General features: G+C 43.1%; 1 protein-coding gene across 4 annotated transcripts in view; it reads left to right on the top strand.

The window, feature by feature from the left end:
* Positions 1-23,004, top strand: part of LOC122554117 (cAMP-dependent protein kinase catalytic subunit beta) — a 221,348-nt gene that overhangs the window by 174,547 nt on the left and 23,797 nt on the right. For all 4 annotated transcript variants that reach the window (XM_043698625.1, XM_043698626.1, XM_043698623.1 and 1 more), the window contains 2 exons: positions 6,831-6,959; positions 18,178-18,276. In XM_043698625.1, coding sequence (XP_043554560.1) covers positions 6,831-6,959; positions 18,178-18,276 — 228 coding nt within the window. The remainder of the gene's footprint in view (positions 1-6,830; positions 6,960-18,177; positions 18,277-23,004) is intronic.

The raw sequence follows: 23,004 nt of genomic DNA, 5'->3' as shown, positions 1-23,004 counted from the left end.
CTTTAGGAAGGATGTGGAGGCACTGGAACGGGTGCAGAGGAGGTTTACCAGGATGTTGCCTGGTATGGAAGGAAGATCGTATGAGGAAAGACTGAGACACTTGGGGCTGTTTTCATTAGAGAAAAGAAGGTTTGGGGTGACTTGATTGAGGTGTACAAGATGATTAGGGGGTTAGATAGGGTTGACAGTGTGAACCTTTTCCCGCGTATGGAGTCGGGTATTACAAGGGGGCATAGCTTTAAATTAAGGGGGGGTAGATATAGGATTGAAGTTAGGGGTAGGTTCTTCACTCAGCGAGTCGTAAGTTCATGGAATGCCCTGCCAGTAGCAGTGGTGGACTCTCCCTCTTTATGGGCATTTAAGCGGGCATTGGATAGGTATATGGAGGATAGTGGGTTAGTGTAGGTTAGGTGGGCTTGGATCGGCGCAACATCGAGGGCCAAAGGGCCTGTACTGCGCTGTATTCTTCTATGTTCTATGTTCTAATGTCCAGAGAGCTATTCCCATTTAATCTTTTAACATTGCACAGTTGGTGAAATCAATTTTGTAAAGGTGACTGACTGTGAGCACTAAGTAGTGTTTTCATAAGTTTCTAGTTATGCTATTAATTTATTTTTATGCTCTGAGTATCACTTTTGAATGGCTTGGAAACTTTGTTGGATGGCTTTTTACGGTTATCCTAAAGCACAGCACCTGCTCCAAGCTACATTTGTAATTCTGACTTTATGTTGGAGCTATGTACCTCATTTTGTATAGATTAAAATAAAGAACAAAAGAGAAGTACAGCTCAGGAACAGGCCCTTCAGCCCTCCAAGCCTGTGCCGATCATTATGTCCTCACTAAAAAACAAACCTGCTCTTGTTCAGTCTGTATCCCTGTCTTCCCTCCCTCTTCATATAAACATCCAGATGCCTCTTAAATGTGGCCAATGTGCACCACCTTTTCCAGCAATGCGTTCCAGGCTCCTACCACTTTCTGCTTGAAAAGCTTTCCTCGCATATCTCCCTTAAACTTCCCCACTCTCACCTTGAACCTGTACCCTCTTGTAATTGAAACTGCAACCTGAGAAAAAGCCTCTGACTATCCACTCTATCTCTGCCTCATAATTGTGTAGACTTCTATCAGGTCTCCTCTCAGCGGTCATCTTCCCGGTGAAAACAACCCTAGTCTTTGTAACCTTCCTCATAGCCAATGCCTTCGAGACCAGGCAACATCATGGTGAACCTTCTCTGTACTCTCTCCAAAGCTTCCACATCCTTCTGGTAGGTGTGGTGATCAAAACTGCACACAATGCTCCAAATGCGGATTGACAAGGGTTTTAAAAAGCTGCAACATGGTTTGCCAACTCTGTACTTTATGCCCTGGCTGATAACGGCAAGTATGCCATATGCCTTCTTAATTACCTTGGCCACTCTTACAGAACTGTGGACCTGCATACCCAGATTCGCCTGTATGTTATTGTTCCAAGGATTCTGTCATTTACAATATAATTCACACCTAAACTTGATACTCCAAAATTCATCATCTCTCATTTGTCTAGCTTAAACTCCATCCTGCCATTTCTGTGCCCGAGACATCAATGGATTGGAGGGCTTGTCTTAGAAAGAGAGGTTGAGTGAGCTAGGACTTTTCACACTGGCGAGGAGGAGGAAGAGAGGTGACTTGATAGAGGTGTACAAGGTAATGAGAGGCAGAGTAGATACCCAGAGACTTTCCCCAGGCCAAAAATGACTGTCAACTGGGGTCATAATCTTAAGGTGATTGGAGGAAGATATGGGGAGATGTCAGAGGTAGGTTCTTTACGCACAGAGTACTGGGTGCGTGGAATGCACTGCGAGTGGTGGTGGTGGTAGAGTCAGAGATATTAGGGACATTTAAGCAACTACTGGACAAGCACATGGACGGCAGTAAATTGAGGGGTGTGTCGGCTAGGTTGATCTTAGATTAAGATAAATACTCGGTACAACATCGTGGGCTGAAGGGTCTGTATTGTGCTTACTGTTCTATCTATCTATATCCGCTTTTATCCTTTCACAATCATCTGCGCTATCCGAATCAGTTCACCCACATTTTCTTCCAGAACATTTATATATATTACAAACAACAGAGGATCTAAGACTGATCCCTGTGAAATACTACTAATTACCCGGTCTCCATTCTGAAAAACACCCTTCCATTGCTACCTTCCTATCTTCTATGACCAAGCCAGTTTTGTATCCGGCTAGCCAGCCCACTCTGAATCCCATGTGATTTTAGTTTTTTACAAATTTGGTGGACACACCTAACAAACTGCTCTCCATCTTCGCCCCTGGCTGTACGGGATTCTCAGCCAATAATGTGGAAAGTTGAAGTTACCCACCATAACCACCCTGCTTTTTACCACTCCTTTCAAGTATCTGACTGCATATGTGCTCCTCCGTCATCCTTGGCCTGTTGGGAGGTCTATAGACAACTCCCAATATTGTGACCCTTTTCTATTCCTGAGCTGCATCCATAATGCCTCACTGAAAGATCCTTCCAATGTGTCCTCCCTGAACACAGCTGTGATGTGATCCCTAAACAGCAGTGCGACTCCCCCACCCCTTTTGTTTCCCTTACTGTCCCATTTAAAACAGCGATAGCTAGGAATGTTAAGCTGCCAGTCATATGTCTCCTGACATTGCTCTGACACCTTCCAATGGTAAACTGGACAGAGTTGAAAAGTGTGGTACTGGAAGTACACAGCAGGTCGGGCAGCATCTGAGGAGCAGGAGAATCAACATTTCAGGCATAAGCCCTTTATCAGGAATGTGGGGAAAGAGGCTGAGAGATAAATCGGGTGAGGGTGGGGGAAGGTAGTTGGAAAGACAATAGGTAGATACAGGTTGGGGGTGATGCTGATAGGTCGGAGGGGTGAGTGGACGGATAGGTGGAAAGGAAGATGAACAGATAGGACAGTTCAAGAGGGTAGTGCCAGCTTGAATCTGGGATGGGGAGATGAGGAAAATGGTGAAATCGGCATTGATGTCGTGTGATTGGAGGGTCCCAAAGTGGACGATGAGGCATTCTTCCTCCTGGCGTCAGGTGGGTTGGATTTGGCAGTGGAGGCGGCTCAGGACTTGAGGAATGGGAAGGGAAGTTGAAGTGGTCAGCCACAGGTGGTGAGGTTGTTTGGTGCCTGTGTCCCAGAGATGTTCCGCGAGTTGGCATCCTGTCTCCTCAGTGTAGAGCACACCACATCGAGAGCAACGGACACAGTAGATAAGGTGTTTGGTTGTGCAGGAAAGTCTTTGCCAGATGTGGAAGGATCCTTTGGGGCCTTGGGCAGAAGTGAGGGGGGAGGTGTGGGTGCAGATTTGCACCCCCTCGTCCTCACCTTCCACCCCACTAATCTCCGGATACAGCATGTTATCCTCTGCCATTTCTGCCACCAACAATCAGACCCCAGCACCAGAGATATATTTCTCTCCTCACTCCTATAAGTTCCCAGGAGGAACAATTCCACTCCAGAACATCCCAGATAGCCTGCTACTTCAAAGACTGCAATTTCCCCTCCCATGTGATCAACAATGCCCTCCAGTGCATCTCCTTCACTTCCCGCATCTCCACCCTTGAACCCCATCTCCAATCGTGACAAGGATAGGAACCCCCCTAGTCCTCACCTTCTACCCCACTAATCTCCAGATTAATGCATTATCCTTAACCATTTTTGCCACCTACAATCAAATCCCAGAAGCAGAGATATATTTCCCTCCGCACCCCATCAGCATTCCACAGAAACCATTCCCTCCATTACTCCCTTGTTAGGTGCACACACCCCACCAACCCGCCCTCCCCTCCCAGCACATTCCCTTGCCACCGCAAGAGGTGTAAAACTTGTGTCCACACCTCTGTCCAAGGCCCCAGAAGATCCTTCCACATCCAGCAGAGATTTTCCTGCACATCCAAAGACCTCATCTACTGTGTCTGTTGCTCTTGTTGTGGTATCCTTTACACTGGGGAGACAGGACGCCATCTCAGGGAACGTCTCGGGAAATATCTCTGGGACAGACTCACCAAACAATCCCACCACTCTTTGGCCAACCACTTCAAGTCGCCCTCCCACTCTGCCAAAGACATGCATGTCCTGGAGCCCCTCCACCGCCAAATCCAATCCACCTAATGCCTGGAAAAAGAATGCTTCATCTTTCGCTTTGGGACCCTCCGACCATATGGTATCAATGTTGATTTCACCAATTTCCTCATTTCCCCTCCTCTCCCCCTACCCCATCCCAGATCCAATCCTTCAACTTGACGCTTTTGAACTGTCCTACCTCTCCATCTTCCTTCCCACCTATCCACTCCACCCACCTTCCCCGCCGCACCCCCCCAACCCCCCATCCTGGATTCGACTCTGATCTCCATCTTACATTCTCATAGTAGGTCAGACTTTACCCTTTTAATTTTTGGATTCTTCTGTTTAAATTAATCTTGATAATGTGAAATAAATTCTGTAGGTGCTGGAAATCTGAAATAAGCACAGAATGTTCGAAACTTAGGCCTGACAGCATCTGTGGGAAGAGGGTTTTGAGCCTGGTATGAATTCAGAACTGAAAGGTGTTGGAAAATAGTTCTTTTTTTATACGTCTGACCGAGGCCGAGGAGGAACTACGGGTCGGATGCTTTCGAGACCCATTGCCAAAGACAAAGGGGATGTTAATAGAGGAGAGAATAGAGATATAAGGAGGGTGAAAGGGAGAGAATTAGTTCTTGTTTCTAAGTGCAAAGTAAGACATAAGCAGGACTCTTTTTTAGGGGGAAGGAGGTGATGGTGGTGGAGACAAATTTAGAAAAATGGAGACCAGATATGAAGTTGTCAGTTTCTGAAGTTGTTGAATTCACTGTTCAGACCATGAATCTTCAGAGTGCCTTAGTGGAAAACGCGATGTATCTTGAGCTTGCATTGTGCTTCATTGGAGCATTGCAGCAGGCTCAGGACAGAACCGTTGGCATGAGAGCAAGGTGGTTCACTGGCATTTTGGGATGATTCCTACAGACTGAATGAAAGTGTGAAAACCTGTTCAATGTAAATGAAAGTTGTGCATGTTAAATTTGGGCATCACGGCTGCTTTATGGACATTAAGTACAATGCTGAAGTACTTTCCAGAATTGGAATCTACACCATATTTGATAGAGATAAATTTATAATCTCTGGGCGGCATGTGGTTTGCATTGCTGCCTCATGGAACCAAGGGACCTGGGTTCAAATCCACCCTTGGATGACTGTATGGAATTTGCACATTCTTCAGTGTCTGAATGGGTTTCCTCTGGGTGCTCCGGTTTCCACCCATCATCAAAGTTGTTGCGTTAGGAGGATTGGCCACGCTAAGTTGTACACAATTTCCAGGGATGTGCAGGCTAGGTAGATTAGCCATGGGAAATGCAGGGTTACAGGGTCAGGGGGATGGGTTTGGTGGGATGCTCTTCAGAGAGTCAGTGTAGAGTTGATGGGCGGAATGGCCTGTTTCCACACGGTAGGGGTTCTATTTTATGGATTCTCTCACGGGCATGAAGTAATATCTGGCAAGAGGCTGGTCATTGAAAATTTTTATGGCAGTGGTCAATACATCCTTGACGAACAAAAGGTGTCAGTCAAGAAAGTCAGGAAAGTGCGATTGACAATGCATTCAGATTAGCTGTGATGTTATCAAATGGTGGAACAATCTTGAAGGTCCAAAAAGCGTATTCCTGCTCTTAATTCACATACTCTGATGTTTGTTCATGTTCATGCCAGAGGTAGAAGAAAATTTATTTGACACTTCTCTGTACCTCATTAGGCATGTTCAGTACTGGCATACTCTGATACATATAGAAATCAGAAGCGTAAGCAAAGGCAAAGATGGGTAAAGAGAGATTTTAATTACAGATGGTAGCCTATATTATGAAAGTGCTAAAACTGGCCTCCACATGTCTTGATTATGAAGGAGAAATTATTCCTTTTAATGATATTGCTGTTAGAATATTTGGAATATATCTTAAAACCATTTTGGATGCCGTGCAAGACTAGTCTTGATTGCCCTATTGCCCTACAGTAAGCAAACAGGTCAAACTACATCAAGGGGAGGTGATGGCCTTGTGGTATTATTGCTGACCTGTTAACTCGAGACCCAGTAAATGATCTGGGGATTCGGGTTCGAATCCTGCCATGGCGATGATGGTATTTGAATTCAATAAAAACAAAATCTGCGATTAAGATTGTTGGGGAAAAAAACTCACCTGGTTCACTAATGATGGTTAGGGAAGGAAACTGCCAATCTTGTGTGATCTTTGTGACTCAGACCCACAGTAATGTGGTTGACTCTCAACTAACCTCTTGCCAATTAGGGGTAGCCAATAAATGCTGAAGTCTTCAATGATATCCTTATACTGTGAACGAATAGAAAATAAAATTTGTTGGCAAAACATTAATGAAATTCCCACTCCTCAGCATGAGCACAAAGCAGAGACCAGATCAGATCCAGCTATGCATAACTGAATAATATGCCACTGAAAAGCTTTACATATGAGTAACATGCTTGGTGTACTATGAGAATTGTATTCTGGCAAGGAATTAAATGAAGAGGAGGGGCTTGGAATGTAAATTGAGGGGAAGAAAACATCTGATTTTTTGCTTTAGTTGTGAGGGGATGTTTTTTTCTGTCTTTCCCTCCCTCTCTCCCTCCAGTGCACATCTACTCAAAGGAGGAGTCACCTCACAAAATCTGTAGGTTAGGACCTAAACTGGGCCATGTGGATGTTGAATGGCAATTCCAGTATGAAGTAGCAGTGAACAACATTAAAAGCAAGTCAAATTGTTTTTCCATATCTTTCAGAACACTGCAGGCCTAGATGACTTTGAAAGGCAAAAAACACTTGGAACGGGTTCTTTTGGAAGAGTTATGTTGGTGAAACATAAAGGAACAGAACAGTACTATGCCATGAAAATACTGGACAAACAGAAAGTAAGTATGCTGCCCCATGATAAATAAACAAAAGAAATACAAATGTAGATTAAAGCTTCTGAACATCTTTGTACTGACACATTTTTATGGAAGTATGGAGGGAATACTAGGTCACTTCGTGGTAATTTTGGTGATAGTATGATAACTAAGCTATGCTTTCTTCTGTACCTTTTGTCATTCCTTTCTGAAACCACTCCTTGTAAGGATTTGCCCTGTTGCAATGTGGTTTAATTTTCAGAGGGATGTAATGTTAGTTAATGTAGAGGTGCCTTTCGTGAATTCTGGCTTTTGGCTTTTTGCCAACTTAAGTACAAGGCGATGGTGAAAAGGTCAGCCTCTGATACGTCAAAAATACAACAAAGCTTCAAAGACCATTTCCTTTTAAAGCTTGAACTAGCTCAGCTGTCTTAACTGCATGGTTTAATAATATCAAACTATTCACTCCAGATTTGTAAGCTAAGCATTTTTTAATTAATTGAGCCATTTGATGCAGTTTGAATTCTCTGCAAATTAAATATAACAGCTTGTTTCAAGAAAAAGCTTATTTTTACACAAAATAAATGTTTCAACTTGCAAATACTATGGAATTCACATCTCAAACAACAATGCAGTCTGACCCACCAGAACAACTCAAAACAGCTGCACAAGGTACAACTTAACTGACTAATATGGCCTTTCCACTCTGACCCTTACTCTCAATCTCCGAGGCAAATAATGTGAAAGCTGAAACCAAGCCAGCAAACAAAACCATTCCCACCCTGAATCAGATCTCTGCTGATCAGTGTTTCCTGATGTCACGACTATAAAGAATTAAAAAAAATCCTCATTTAATGTTCAATTTGCACTCCGGAAGAGTGCAACTTTAAGTGTAACAGCATGAAGGAGAAAATAAGGACTGCAGATGCTGGAGAGTCAGAATCTAAAAGTGTAGCATTGGAAAAGAAATGGTCAGGCAGCATCTGAGGAGCAGGAGAGTCACCATTTCGGGCATAGGCCCTTCAGCAGGAGAGTGAACTTGGGACCCTTCAACCACAGTGCATCAACGTCGATTTCACCAGTTTCCAAATCTCCCCTCTTTCCACCTCAACCCAGATCCAACCCTCCAACTCAGCACTGCCCACTTGACCTGTTCTACCTGTCCATCTTCCTTCCCACTTATCCACTGCACCTTACTTACCAATGTTATCACTGTTACCCCTCTACCGGCATCTACCTATTGACTTCCCAGCTACCTTGCCCCAGCTCCTCTTCGACCCTCTATTTATCTCTCAGCTCCCCTGCCCCCCAATCGCACTCACTCTCTCGCACTCTCTCACTCACGGTGAAGGGCTTGTGTCTACAATGTCGACTCTCCTGCTCCCCGGATGCTGCCTGACCTGCTGCGCTTTTCCAGCGCCACACGTTTTGACATTGACATTGACATCATGAAGCACACCGGATTTTCCCGATGCCAGCAATGTAAAACCTATAGTTAAGATCTGTAAGACTTGTCTTGGGTGGTGGGGGGGGGAGCAAACCCTGCAAACTGAAATATTTTGTATATTCCTAAATTCCTCCATTTGTATGTGGACTTCAAGTACGTTTTTAAAAATGAAAGAAATGTGCTCCTTCTACTTCCCTCCTGCTTACTGATCCCTCTGTTCCCCTGCTGCTTCCTTCTCCTGAACACACACACATTGTGAGCAATAGCTTGGAGAGGCGAAAAGCTGAGCAAGGAAGCAATAGGTGCTGCACAGAGGAGGATTGGCAAGGCAGTAAAACAAGATACGTAATGTCCTCCCTCAGTTGATGAGTGAGTGTTCCTCCACGTTGAACAACACCTGGAGAAAATACTGAGGGTTGCAAGGGAGCAAAGTGTATTCAGGGTGGGGGATTTCAATATTCATTACTGTTACGCCACAGAGGTGAACCCTTCTGTTAATTAAACCAGACACCCAGAAAAGCTCACCTTGCCTTGTAATCTGTTAAAATCTTTCAAGTTCCACTATTTAAAGAAAATATCAATTTATTCTTGAACTGTAAAAGTGAACATTAAACAACAATTCACAACTCTAAGCTCCTCATTCTCTTAGCTGCTTATTATCTACCTCCAATTGTATAACAATATACTGTTCTGATAAAATACTTATTAAAATTCTATCAACTTGATTTCAAAACCATACAGCGGCTGTCATCCGCAGTATCTGTCTTCCTTCAGCTGAAGATCTCCCTGAGTCATTGCCTTTCTTTTACTGCGAATATGTTTCATATGAAAAGGTACTTTTGATAGAAAGTGTTTCAGTATCTTGGTCTTTCTCGATGGCAGTTACTCTCTGTCTGACTTTCAAACTGCCTTCCTCTCTCATACCTCCAACATTGGATCGTCCCATTGGTTTGAGGTTTGCAAAACAATTAATTCAAGTTCAATTGGGTTTTAGTATTCTGGGGCATAATTTAAATGGGTTAAATTCAAATTGTTGTCAAAACAGCAACCAACTCGGGTATTCATTTCACAGCCAAATGTTATATATTTTTAATTTTCCGGTACACTGAGACTGCAAGCTAGTCATGTAGCAGGTGCTCTCAGTGCAGAACAGCATTCAGTCTCTTAAAGGTATAGTACACGCTTTCAAGTTCATAACATTACTGAGAGTGACTCAATGGCAGCACTATTTATCAAGCTGATAGCATCCAAAAAAAAAGTTAGCTGCTTGACCAGGTCTGCAGCAGGTGGTGGCAGAGCCAACAGGGAAAAAGATACTTGACCTCATCCTTATCAATTAGTAAGAGGGAACTCTGCAGACTCTGTGTCCCACCTTCACTTTGAGAATGTCCCCATCGTGTTGTGTGGCACTCTCACCATGCCCCAAATGGGACAAAGTTCGAACTAGCAATTCAAGACTGGGCATCCATGACCCACATGTCAGCAGCAGAACTGTATTCCACAAACTGCAACCTCATGACCTGGCATATCCTCCACTCAACCATTACAATCAAGCTAGGGGATCAACCCAGGTTCAGTGGAGAGTGCAGGAGCAGCACCAGGCATACCTAAATGAGATGTCAATTTGATGAAGTTACCAAGCAGAATTACTGGTATGCTGAAAGCAAGTTATAGACTGAGCTAAATGATCCCACAATCAATGGATCAGCTCTAAGCAGTCTTGCTACATCCTGTTGTGAATGGTAGTAGGCAATTAACTCACTGGAGGAAGAGGATCCGCAAATACCCTTATCTTCTATGCTGGGAGAAATATTAGTGCAAAACATAAGGCTGAAACATTGCAGCAATCTTAAGCCAGAAGTGCCAAGTAGATGACCATCTCAGCCTCCTCCAGTCCCATGCATCACAGATACCATTCTTCAACCAATTCAATTTACTCTGCATGATGTCAAGAAAATGCGACACTGGATGCAGCAAAGGCCATGGGCCCTGATAACATTGCAGCAATAGTACTGAAAACTTGTGTTCCAGAACTTGCCAATTCCCTAGCCAAGCTGGTCCAGTACAGTCACAAAGCTGGCATTACCCGACAATGTGGGAAATTCTTTAGGTATGGCCTATACACACAAAGCAGGACAAATCCAAACTATCCAGTTACCATTCCATCAGTCTACTCTCATTCATTAGTAAAGTGATGAAAGGTGTCAGTAAGAAGCACCTGCTCAGTGATGCCCAGTTTGGGTTCTGCCAGGGCCAATCAGCTCCTGACTTCATTATAACCTTGGGTCAAACTTGAACAAAAGAGCTAAATCCCAGAGGTGATGGAAAAGTGACAACCCTTGACCTCAAGGCCACATTTGACTGAGTGTAGCATCAAAGAGCCCTAGCTAAACTGGAATCAGTGGCTACCGGGCTCGAACACTCCAAAATCATACCTGACACACCGGAGCGTTGTTGTGGTTATTGGGCATCAGACATCTCAGCTCCAGGACATCTCTGCAGGAGTTCCTCAAGGTATTGTCCTAGGCCCAACCATTTTCAGCTACTTCATCAATGACCTTCCCTCCATCATAAGGTCAGAGGTGGAGATGTTCACTGAGTACACAATGTTCAGCACCAATCTTGACTCTTTAGAAACTGAAATAGTCCATGTTCAAATGTAGCAAAACCTGGTCAATATCCAGGCTTGGCTGACACGTAGCCACATAAATGCCAGGCAGTGACCATTTCTAATAAGAAACAATCTAACCACTAACCCTTGACATTCAATGAAGTTGCCATCACTGAATTACCCACTGTCAAAATCCTGGGGGTTACCATTGACTGGAATCGCCACATAAACAGAGCAGCTACAAGAGCAGGTCAGAGGCTAGGAATGCTGCAGCGAATAATTTACCTTATGACTCCCCAAAGCCGATCCATCATCTACAATGCACAAGTCAACACCGTGATGGGATACAGGTACACAATCCTTTATCCGAAATGCTTGAGACCAACTGGTTTTCAGAATTTTTCGAATTTCAGAATAAGTGACAGTTCAACGATGAAATTTTAAAAGATCTTACTGAACAGCAGACTGACTGAGTAATGGGCCTGAGACAGAATTGAGGTCGGCCAGTGCTGGGCCATGATCCCCACATTTCTCATCTGAGTGACACACATTGAGTGGGTGTGGAATTGTGTTAACTGTTTGCATGCCAAACAACCTTCCTAATGAGAAAAACTTCACCAGAAAAACTTTGGATTTTGGAGCTTTTCGGATTTTGGATAAAGGGTTGTCTAAGTGTATTTCCCACTTGCCTGGATGGGTGCAGCTCCAACAACAATCAAGAAGCTTGACACTATCCAGAACACAGCAGTCCACTTGATTGGCACCACATCCAAAAACATCATCTCCCTCCACCACTGTTGCTCAGTTACATCAATGTGTGCAATCTACACAATGCACTGCAGGAATTCAGCAAACATCCTTAAACAGCACCTTCCAAACCCATGACTATTACTATCTAAAAGGACAAGGGCAGCAGGTACGTGGAACGCCACCCCTTCAAGGTCCCCTCCAAGTCACTCACCATCCTAACTTGGAAATGTATTGCCGTTCCTTCACTGTCACTGAATCAAAATCCTGGAATTCCTTCTCTAACAGCATTGTCAGTCAACTCACAAGTGGACTGCAGCAGTTCAAGGAGGCAGCTCACCACTACCTTCTCCAGGGCAGCTTAGGACAGTCAATAAATGCTGGTCAGCCAACAATGCCCATGTCCTTCAAGTGAATAAAACCAAAGCAGCAGGCAAAGGATTGTGAGCCAGATTCAGAAAAGAGAAGTGCAGTCTGCTAAGTGAATAAAGCTGAAACTTTATTCGTTCGTGGGTTTTGGGCATCGCTAGCTCGACTGTAAATTATTACCCATTCTGAATTGCTCACAAGAAGATGGTGGAGTGCTGCTGCCTTCATCTGATGCAGCACATGGTGCGAAGATGCTGTTTGGAAAGGGCTTCTAAGACACTTTGCACATACAATTAAAAATTGTCAAGTTTTAAGAAAATGTCAATGTTGCTTTGAGTGTGTGGAAACTGTTACCTATTCAGTACTGTTTTCCTGTTGGCTGCAAACGTTGCATCAATCTGGTCACTCAATCCTACATTGACATTGCAGGTGCAAAACATAGAAAGTAGAGTCAGATGACACCAGGTTATAGTCCAGCAGGTTTATAGGACCTGATCAGGTGTACCCTAGAACTCTGGGAAGCTAGAAAAGTGATTGCTGGGCCTCTTGCTGAGATATTTGTGTCATCGATAGTCACAGGTGAGGTGCCGGAAGACTGGAGGTTGGCAAACGTGGTGTCACTGTTTAAGAAGGGCAGTAAAGACAAGCCAGGGAACTATAGACCGGTGAGCCTGACCTCGGTGGTGGGCAAGTTGTTGGAGGGAATCCTGAGGGTCAGGATGTACATGTATTTGGAAAGGCAAGTACTGATTCGGAATAGTCAACATGGCTTTGTGCGTGGGAAATCATGTCTCACAAACTTGATTGAGTTTTTTGAAGAAGTAACAAAGAAGATTGATGAGGGCAGAGCAATAGATGTGATCTATATGGACTTCAGTAAGGCATTTGACAAGGTTCCCCATGGGAGACTGATTAGCAAGGTTAGATCTCTTGGAATACAGGGAGAACGAGACATTTGGATACAGAACTGGCTCAAAGGTAGAAGACAGAGGGTGGTGGTGGTGGGTTGTTTTTCAGCCTGGAGGCCTGTGACCAGTGGAGTGCCACAAGGATCGGTGCTGGGCCCTCTACTTTTTGTCATTTACATAAATAATTTGGATGCGAGCATAAGAGGTAAGTAAGTAAGTTTGCAGATGACACCAAAATTGGAGGTGTATTGGACAGCGAAGAGAGTTACCTCAGATTACAATAGGATTTGGACCAGATGGGCCAATGGGCTGAGAAGTGGCAGATGGAGTTTAATTCAGATAAATGCGAGGTGCTGCATTTTGGGAGAGCAAATCTTAGCAGGACTTATACACTTAATGGTAAGGTCCTAGGGAGTGTTGCTAAACAAAGAGACCTTGGCTTGCAGGTTCATAGCTGTTTGAAAGTGGAGTCGCAGGTAGATAGGATAGTGAAGAAGGTGTTTGGTATGCTTTCCTTTATTGGTCAGAGAATTGAGTACAGGAGTTGGGAGGTCATGTTGCGTCTGTAGAGGACATTGGTTAGGCCACTGTTGGAATATTGCATGCAATTCTGGTCTCCTTCCTATTGGAAAGATGTTGTGAAATTTGAAAGGGTTCAGAAAAGATTTACAAAGATGTTGTCAGGGTTGGAGGATCTGAGCTACAGGGACATGCTGAACAGACTGGGACTGTTTTCCCTGGAGCGTTGCAGGCTGAGGGGTGACCTTATAGAGTTTTACAAAATTATGAGGGACATGGATAGGATAAATAGACAAAGTCTTTTCCCTGGGGTCGGGGTGTGCAGAACTAGAGGGCATAGGTTTAGGGTGAGAGGGGAAAGATGTAAAAGAGACCTAAGAGGCAACGTTTTCACGCAGAGAGTGGTACGTGTATGGAATGAGCTGCCAGAGAATGTGGTGGAGGCTGGTACAATTGCAACATTTAAGAGGCATTTGTATGGATATATGAATAGGAAGGGTTTGGAGGGATATGGGCCGGATGCTGGCAGGTGGGACTAGATTGGGTTGGGATATCTGGTCGGCATGGACAGGGATGGACCGAAGGGTCTGTTTCCATGCTGTACATCTCTATGCCTCTATAAGCTTTCGGCATGCTGAAGTTTCACCTGACAAAGGGTCAACGCTCTGAAAGCTTGTGATTTCTAATAAACCTGTTGGACTATAACCTGGTTTCCATGACTTCTGATTTTGTCCACCCCAGCCCAATATCAGCACCTCCACAAAATAGAACCAAGAATAGGCCATTCAGCCTTCTGACTCCCCTCCTCCTCCATTATTATATGGCTCCTCCCCATGCTTCTCTCCTCCCCTTTTCCCCTTCTCCCACATCTTTTGATTTCTTATCTCAAGTGCTTTACTCAACTCCTTTAAATCGTAACATACCAAATGGCAGTCCTCTTGCTAAGAATGCATACTGGCCTAGCTATATTCGCAATATTAATGTGGAGTTTCATTGAGTGAGGCAACCTGAAAAAGGGTGTAAAGTGAAGAACTACAGCTTGGAAGTCTCCTGTGAAGCGCTTCTGTGAAGTTTCCTCCGGCATTTATAGTGGTTTGTACCTGCCGCTTCCGGTTGTCAGTTCCAGCTGTCCGCTGCAGTGGCTGGTATATTGGGTCCAGGTTGATGTGCTTATTGATTGAATCTGTGGATGAGTGCCATGCCTCTAGGAATTCCCTGGTTGTTCTCTGTTTGGCTTGTCCTATAATAGTGTTGTCCCAGTCGAACTCATGTTGCTTGTCATCTGTGTGTGTGGCTACTAAGGATAGCTGGTCGTGTTTAGATTAGATTAGATTAGATTACTTAGTGTGGAAACAGGCCCTTCGGCCCAACACGTCCACACCGCCCCACCGAAGCGCAACCCACCCATACCCCTACATTTACCCCTTACCTAACACTACGGGCAATTTAGCATGGCCAATTCACCTGACCTGCACATCGGAGGAAACCGAAGCACCCTGAGGAAACCCACGCAGACACGGGGAGAACGTGCAAACTCCACACAGTCAGTCGCCTGAGGCGGGAATTGAACCCGGGTATCTGGCGCTGTGAGGCAGCAGTGCTAACCACTGTGCCACCGTGCCGCCCACACGTGGCTAGTTGTTTCGTGGCTAGTTGGTGTTCATGGATGCAGATCGTTAGCTGTCTTCCTGTTTGTCCTATGTAGTGTTTTGTGCAGTCCTTGCATGGGATTTTGAACACTACATTGGTTTTGCTCATGCTGGGTATTGGGTCCTTTGTCCTGGTGAGTTGTTGTCTGAGAGTGGCTGTTGGTTTGTGTGCTGTTATGAGTCCTAGTGGTTGCAGTAGTCTGGCTGTCAGTTCAGAAATGTTTTTGATGTATGGTAGTGTGGCTAGTCCTTTGGGTTGTGGCATGTCCTCATTCCGTTGACTTTCCCTTGGGCATCTGTTGATGAAATTGCGCGGGTATCCGTTTTTGGCGAATACATTGTATAGGTGTTCTTCTTCCTCTTTTTGCAGTTCTGGTGTACTGTAGTGTGTTGTGGCCCTTTTGAACAGTGTCTTGATGCAACTTCTTTTGTGTGTATTGGGGTGGTTACTTTCGTAGTTCAGGACTTGGTCTGTGTGTGTGGCTTTCCTGTGTACCTTTGTGTTGAATTCTCCATGCGGACAGCTGGAACTGACAACCGGAAGCAGCAGGTACAAATCACTATAAATGCCAGAGGAAACATCACAGAAGTGTTTCACAGGAGGCTCCCAAGCACTGAGGATGTCACCTAGACAGGGGACGAAACGTCTGCAACACAAATTCTCAGCTCGGCGAACAGAACCACAACAACATATTTTGATGTGATTCAGATCAGTGACTTCCAATGAAACAGATGGTGAGTATCATAAACCAAAGTGAGCACAGGTTAGAATTCTTTTCCAAGATCAAGTTGAAAATACTTAATTCAAGATTTTGCAATATTCTGGTTGCAGGAATACTTAAATAAAGAAGAAAGTAGAACAGGCTGAAGGAGCTGAATGGCCTATTCTTCTTGCTAATGTACATGTTTGAATTTCAGACCATCATATCTAGCTTTGCGTGCTCTGTAGGTACAGAGGATTTTTATTCCATTTTGTTGCAAACAAACACAGTGGCTGCAGGATCTTGACTAAATCTCCTATTACAATTCAAATGAATGATGTTTGTTCCTTTTGTGGTGGGTTTAAAGATTATTATATGAAATGACATAGTTATTCAGTGCAGTGCAATGGTGGATGGTAGCCATTTTCCTACTGAAGAACACGGAGCCTGGCTGTGCTACATTTCTGTCTTTGCAAACTTGGATTGTGTTTGGAAAAAGTTATTTTCAGGCCCGTATCCATAGTTTGACATCCTGCCGAGCATAAACCTACCACTTTGACCAGAGCAATTTGAGGTGATAAATTAAGACAAAAAAACACTGATTTCATTTGTGCATTAAAACACAGTGCCATAAATGTAATTATTTTCACCAATGTGCTAAGTAAGCTTAACCACAAGGATGCAGTTAGTGGAGTGGGGACCCAATGTAAAAAGCAGTGAAGGCCATGTGCTAAACATTCACTTCACACTGAGCTAAGCCTTTGCGCCGCACAACTGAACACTAATGTGCTCGATGCCAATCAAGAGCAATATTAGTTTTCTTATAAACTAACTTGCTAATACTAGTGGGATTAAATTGAAACAATGTATCCATGCAAAGTGAACAGCAATCTCACTAATGTCCCTGCTCCCTCCTGTTATCAGTGGCATGATTAGTATGCTAAATACAGGAAGGAAAATGAATTAAAAGTAGACACTTTGTGGTCTGCTGTAGAACAAACCGACTACTAACTGCTCTATTAAGTGTGGCTCAATTTAAAACTCTACATTGCTTGTGTAACCTTTCCAAGGTACTAGGCATATTAAATATAGGATATAAATTTAGTTTTGGCTTTCCTCCAATCTCCAAATGGTTCTAATACATTCTGATCAAGTGAACCCTTTCATACTCATCCCAGGTTGCCATTTTCACATAGGAGAAAGTGGGGACTGCAGATGCTGGAGATCAGAGCTGAAAAATGTGTTGCTGGAAAAGCGCAGCAGGTCAATCAGCATCCAAGGAACATTAGAATCGACGTTTCAGGCATAAGCCCTTCTTCAGGGGCTTATGCCCGAAACGTCGATTCTCCTGCTCCTTGGATGCTGCCTGACCTGCTGCACTTTTCCAGCCCCACATTTTTCAGCTGCCATTTTCACATACCAATTCAATGTGTGGGCCTTGCTATAGTCAAGGTCAACCCTATTTTGACAAATGCACTTTCTCTTTGTTTTATTATACATGCATTTTCCAGTAAGGATTTTTGAAATGTGGCTCTGTCTAATATTTATCGCCCTGAAAAACAGCAAACAATGAGACTGTCTACTAATCCAGTCACTTTTGATAATGACTTGTATGGGGCTTTTATGAAACAAACTTTGATAGTGAATCTTCAGAGTTAATGTTTGTCTACTTAATGTTCTTATTTATTTCTTGTCTTTTTTTTATTGAGAACTTAGGTGAAATGTGAGAGGCCAGGGCTCATAGTGCAGGACACTATGCAGGACCAAAAGTTGAAAAGAGTAGTAGAGAAGATGAGCTAACTTGCCACGCAGTGATTAGGTGATGCCAGGATCACGTTTTAAAAAGCCTGTAGATTATAGGAGGAAGGGAACACTGAAAGGTAAGGAGTTTCACAGTTTTCAGATCCTGTGAAAGAGCGAGCTAGAGTAGGAGACAGTGTGATGAGTCTTGTTTTCAACAATATTACACCTTACCCTGTGCCCCAAAGAGCAATAGAGGAAAGAAAAAAACTGGTGTGAACAAATTTTGCAATATTTTGCCTATCTCTGCATGCTAATTTGACTCAAATTGAAACCCACAGACAAGACTCATTTCCCTTCTCCACCCTTATAGAAGGCCGGATATCAAATTTTGAGCAGAATTCTTTGAGTATGATCATTGAATACAGATTCATCGGTTAACCTGAACTTCATTTCATGTTTAAATGATTGAGCCTTAACTATATCCTCCTATGAATTAAACTTGCATGGTGATCCCTTCAGAAATGTTCTGTAATATTATTTTTCTTTAGGTTGTCAAACTGAAGCAAATAGAACACACACTCAATGAGAAAAGAATATTGCAGGCTGTGAACTTCCCATTTCTTGTGAAATTGGAGTATTCCTTCAAGGTAAATATTCATTTCCGACATCAGAAGAACAATGTTGTACATCTATTCTCATTCTGTTTTCATTTAGGTTGAAATGTTTATTTTAAAACCTTTAAGCTTATTAGCTATTTGCTCAGCTGGGAGAATTGTGAAGCCTGTAATGCACTGGAAGAGGTTTGGAAAAGATCGTTCTTTGAAACTCTGCTGTAAAAACTGAATTTTTCCCACTAGTTGTTTGATGGTAAACTAAAGGAACTCTATATAGATGCTGCTGTAGAGTTACAAACTTGTGTTCAATTTTATAAAACCTGATTTCAACTTCTGTTCAGTGGAAGGTCGTGAGATTTGGCAAGTCATGGATTGTTCATGTTTTTTCATTATTGCAATTTTGATGCATTCCTGATGTGTTTGGAAATCTGTAATATATTGATTTAATTATGGAGGCTCTAGTGTGGCTATTTGTAATCTATTAACAAATGACTTCGACTATTGATGCTTCATTAGGCTTTAACAGTCTAGACATTTGTTGCCTCCCCTCTATTGTTAAATCTGTGAATTATTTTCAATAATCGTTTTACTTATAAATATTAACTAATCCCTTCATTACACTTTAATCAGTTGCTTATGGGCTATTAACAAAAGCTGCATATTAATCCCCTTGTGCACAACTCCATTCCTTTCTGTTTGCAAGTAGTGTTTTGATAACAGCATGATATCGTTGATGCTGAAATAAAGCTGTTGTATTCAACATAAATTGGTGTTTGACATATTCCACAAATTATCACCAAATCACAAACTGAAAGCATACTAATTTCCATAGCTTTAAAAGGCATTGTTCACTTTACAGAAGACATGATGTTACTTGCCCAGTTAGATTTTCATGGTACAACTAGTGCAGGTGGATGTGTTTATAATGACTTTGGCTTTCATTATTTTGGGCATTATCTGCATGGTCTTTCATATCAGCATTGGCAAGTAAGTTTCTTTGCAGGAGAAAAGCAACACCGCCCTGTGACAGTGCTTTAATGACATTGGATTGTGACCCTTCTTATTACAGTGCAATGCATGAAGAAAGGCCCACCTACAAAAAGACCACTTTCCTTTTCCCCTCTGTACATACAATGAGTATGATTAGTGAGTTTTGAGAAGATTTGTAGCTCATTTTGAGGTTTTGGATGTAGGTTTGCTTGCTGAGCTGGAAGGTTCATTTCCAGATGTTTCGTTCCCTACTAGGTAACATCTTCAGTGGGCCTCAGGTGAAGCAATACTGAAAATTTTTGCTTTCTATTTATATTTTTGGGTTTCTTTGGGTTGGTGATGTCATTTCCTGTGGTGATGATATTTCCTGTGGTGAAGTCAATTCCTGTTCCTTTTCTCAAAGGGTGGGGGTGGAAGATGGGGTCTAACTCAGTGTGTTTATTGTTCGAGTTCCTGTTGGAATGCCATGCTTCTAGGAATTCTCGTGCGTGACTTTGTTTGGCTTGTCCTAGGATGGATGTGTTGTCCCATTCGAAGTGTTATCCTTCCTCATCCATATGTGAGGATATGTGTGAGGTGGGGGGGGAAACTATAAGATTGTAAGACAGAATTTTAGCAACAGTTTACAGTGTGATGTAACTGAAATTATATATTGAAAAAGACCTGGATTGTTTAAGTCTTTCATCTTTTAAAATGAACATGTTGGTTTCAGTTCTTTCACATGTAAATCGCAAAACGTTTTTAGAGTTACATTCTCAAGTGAACTTTAATGACACCAATTGTGAGACTTGATGGAGGAGCAGTGCTCCAAAAGCCTCGTGCTTCCAATTATACCTATTGGGCTATAACCTGGTGTTGTGATTTTTAACTCTGTACAATGAGTATACTAACGCTCGTTTTTTAATTTTCATGAGGTGTGAGCATCGCAGGCAAAGCTTGCATTTGTTGCTGTTCCTTAAGAATTAATGCAGTTTCTCAAGGCTTTCACTACAATTAATTTCATTACTTAACTTATCTCTTGAGTAATACGTATGTAATTTGTTTGATTTGCATTGTTCCACAGTATCCAAATTCATCTAGTGTAGCAGGTTGATAACATGGGCTGACACTGCAATTTGTCTCAGTCTTAGAGATGACACTAAATGTAATTGTGCCTTTCTAATCAGTAACATTTTATTGTGATGCCCATCATTGAAAAATGTAGCTGTCCAGAAAATGAAAGGGGTGCAGACAAGTATTAAGAAGACCTTTCAGGCAGAGATCCATCTTTTCTTAGGTAACAGGTTCCACTGGCAACCACCATTCGTGGTTCTGTGGTAAAATGTCAATATTCACCATGCTTTGTGAAGGATATGCAGATTCTGGAAACTACAAGGTAATTAAAGATGTTACAGGCCACAAATGCAGTGGAGTAGGACACTCCAGCCGGATTTCGTCCTCTCTGCCTGCTCCTCCTCTTTCCCTTCTTTGTCATTTTCTTCCTCCAAGTGTTCCTTTTTGTCGTCTTCTCCTTCTTTTCTTTCCTTTTGACTGTCGGACTTCGGCAGCCTCCAGCAGGTGGCAACCTCCTTCCCCCCCCCCCCCCTCCTTCATGTTGATTGAAATCAGCCTGTTAATTCTCAATTTCTACACAGCATGCCACAAATACAGCTTCCAACTGCAAATTTTGCAAACTGTAGGGGTGGGGACATCTCCATTGTGCTGTTTTTAAAAAAAAGCAAAGTCCTTTATGACCGCTTGTACTTACAAATTTGATCCCAAACGTGGTGTAATTTTAAAGATTCCACATCTGAACGTTTCCTATACTTAGAAATGGCTATTTTATATTGTTCTACATCAAGTTCTGACTTGAGTGCAAACTGACTTGCGAATAGACTCGAGAGCAATCTTTTCACAACCTGGGGACTGCCTGGAGTGAAGCTCATAGTGATTTTCTGTTGCCATAATTTGGTCAACATATGGTGTGCCTTGTGACGCTTGCATTTTTAATGCATTGCATGTGTGGCATTCTGCTTGGAGACAGCTAAAACCAGTTGATTTGACCTGTTAGAGTTTCTGTTGTTGTGTTGAGAGAACTTGGATTTCTTTTTCCTTGTTTCCTGCAGCTTCTGGTGTTCTCTTCAACCCCAGCACACACCTATCTTAATTTTATTAAATGACCACTCACACTCAAAAAAAATTATACCTCACCGCTCCCTGAAAGCACACTGAGTACAGAGACTGGTTTCTATTAAGGTCCCTACAACTTGGATGTTTCTGGAGTTAAAAGTTGAGTTTGTCAGTTGCATTATAGGCTATGAAGCTAGTCTTTGAATTCTAACCTGACAACACATTGAGAGCTTGGCTGCTGTTACATCAGACGTAGCACTGGATAGAGTTGAAATGACATGCAGGTCTGAGAGAAAATAATTTGACTGTACTTCAATATTTCGTATGTTAGATGGCTGCAGAGCTGGGCTAATAGAAATAGATGCAATGTTCATGGTTTTCTGCTTGAACCTGGGTCTGATTTGTGAAACCAGAAAGTAACAATTGCATTTTGGGCACTTGGACAGAGATATTGACCTTGTCGACGGTACAAATACAGAATGACAGAGCTTTTGAGCATTACCAAAGTATCATAGAGTCCCTATAGTGTGAAAACAGGCCATTAGACCCAACACGTCCACACTGACCCTCCAAAAAGTAACCCACCCTAACCTATTCCCTCACCCTACTATTCTACATTTACCCCTTACTAATGCATCTAATCTACACATCCCTGAACACTATGGGCAATTTAGCATGGCCAATTCACCTAACCTGCACATCTTTGGATTGTGGGAGGAAACCGGAGCACTCAGAGGAAACCCATGCAGACACTGGGAGAATGTGCAAACTCCACACAGACAGTCACCCAAGGCCGGAATCGAACCCAGGACCCTTGCGCTGTGAGGCAGCAGTGCTAACCACTGAGCCACTTGCATTCCATTATGTTTGAAAAGCTGAGGGATAATCTAATTGAGAAATTCCATCGTTTCTCTGTGGTAAGCTTATCAGGGGACATGGAACAAGCAGAAGTAAATAGCATTTCCGTACCAATCAACCATGATCTAATTGATTGGCAGAACTGGATCCCATGTACTTGCCAAAATATTTTAAATTGTTACTCAAACAGTAGAGCCTTGTGGTCACAAAAAGGTAGTACTACAGCAGCAAAACTTTTTTTTTTGCTGTCTCAAATTAATTGCAGTTGCATCAAGCATCATCAGACGTAGGAGAACAAAATAGGCCATTTGTACCATTTGAGTCTGCCCAGCCATTCAATGAGATCATAACTGAACTGATAATTTTCTACTCCCTTTCCTACTTTTTTTTTTGCCTGTAAACCTTGATTCCCTTACTGATTGTCAAGCCTGGAAATGTGTTGCTGGAAAAGCGCAGCAGGTCAGGCAGCATCCAGGGAACAGGAGAATCGATGTTTCGGGCATAAGCCCTTCTTCAGGAATGAGGAAAGTTTGTCCAGCAGGCTAAGATAAAAGGTAGGGAGGAGGGACTTGGGGGAGGGGCGTCGGAAATGTGATAGGTGGAAAGAGGTCAAGGTGAGGGTGATAGGTCAGACTGGGGTGGGGGCGGAGAGGTCGGGAAGAAGATCTCAGGTTAGGAAGGCGATGCTGGACTCGATGGGTTTGACTGAGGCATCTTCCGCCCAGGAACCCTCCAACCCCAAGGGATTGCAGGTGAATCTGTGGCGGATATGGAAGTTTCCTTTGGGGCCTTGGAGGGAGGTGA

The sequence above is a fragment of the Chiloscyllium plagiosum genome, chromosome 11 (genome assembly GCF_004010195.1).
Source record: "Chiloscyllium plagiosum isolate BGI_BamShark_2017 chromosome 11, ASM401019v2, whole genome shotgun sequence".
NCBI lineage: Eukaryota > Metazoa > Chordata > Chondrichthyes > Orectolobiformes > Hemiscylliidae > Chiloscyllium > Chiloscyllium plagiosum.
This window is presented reverse-complemented; position numbering and strand designations above follow the sequence as displayed.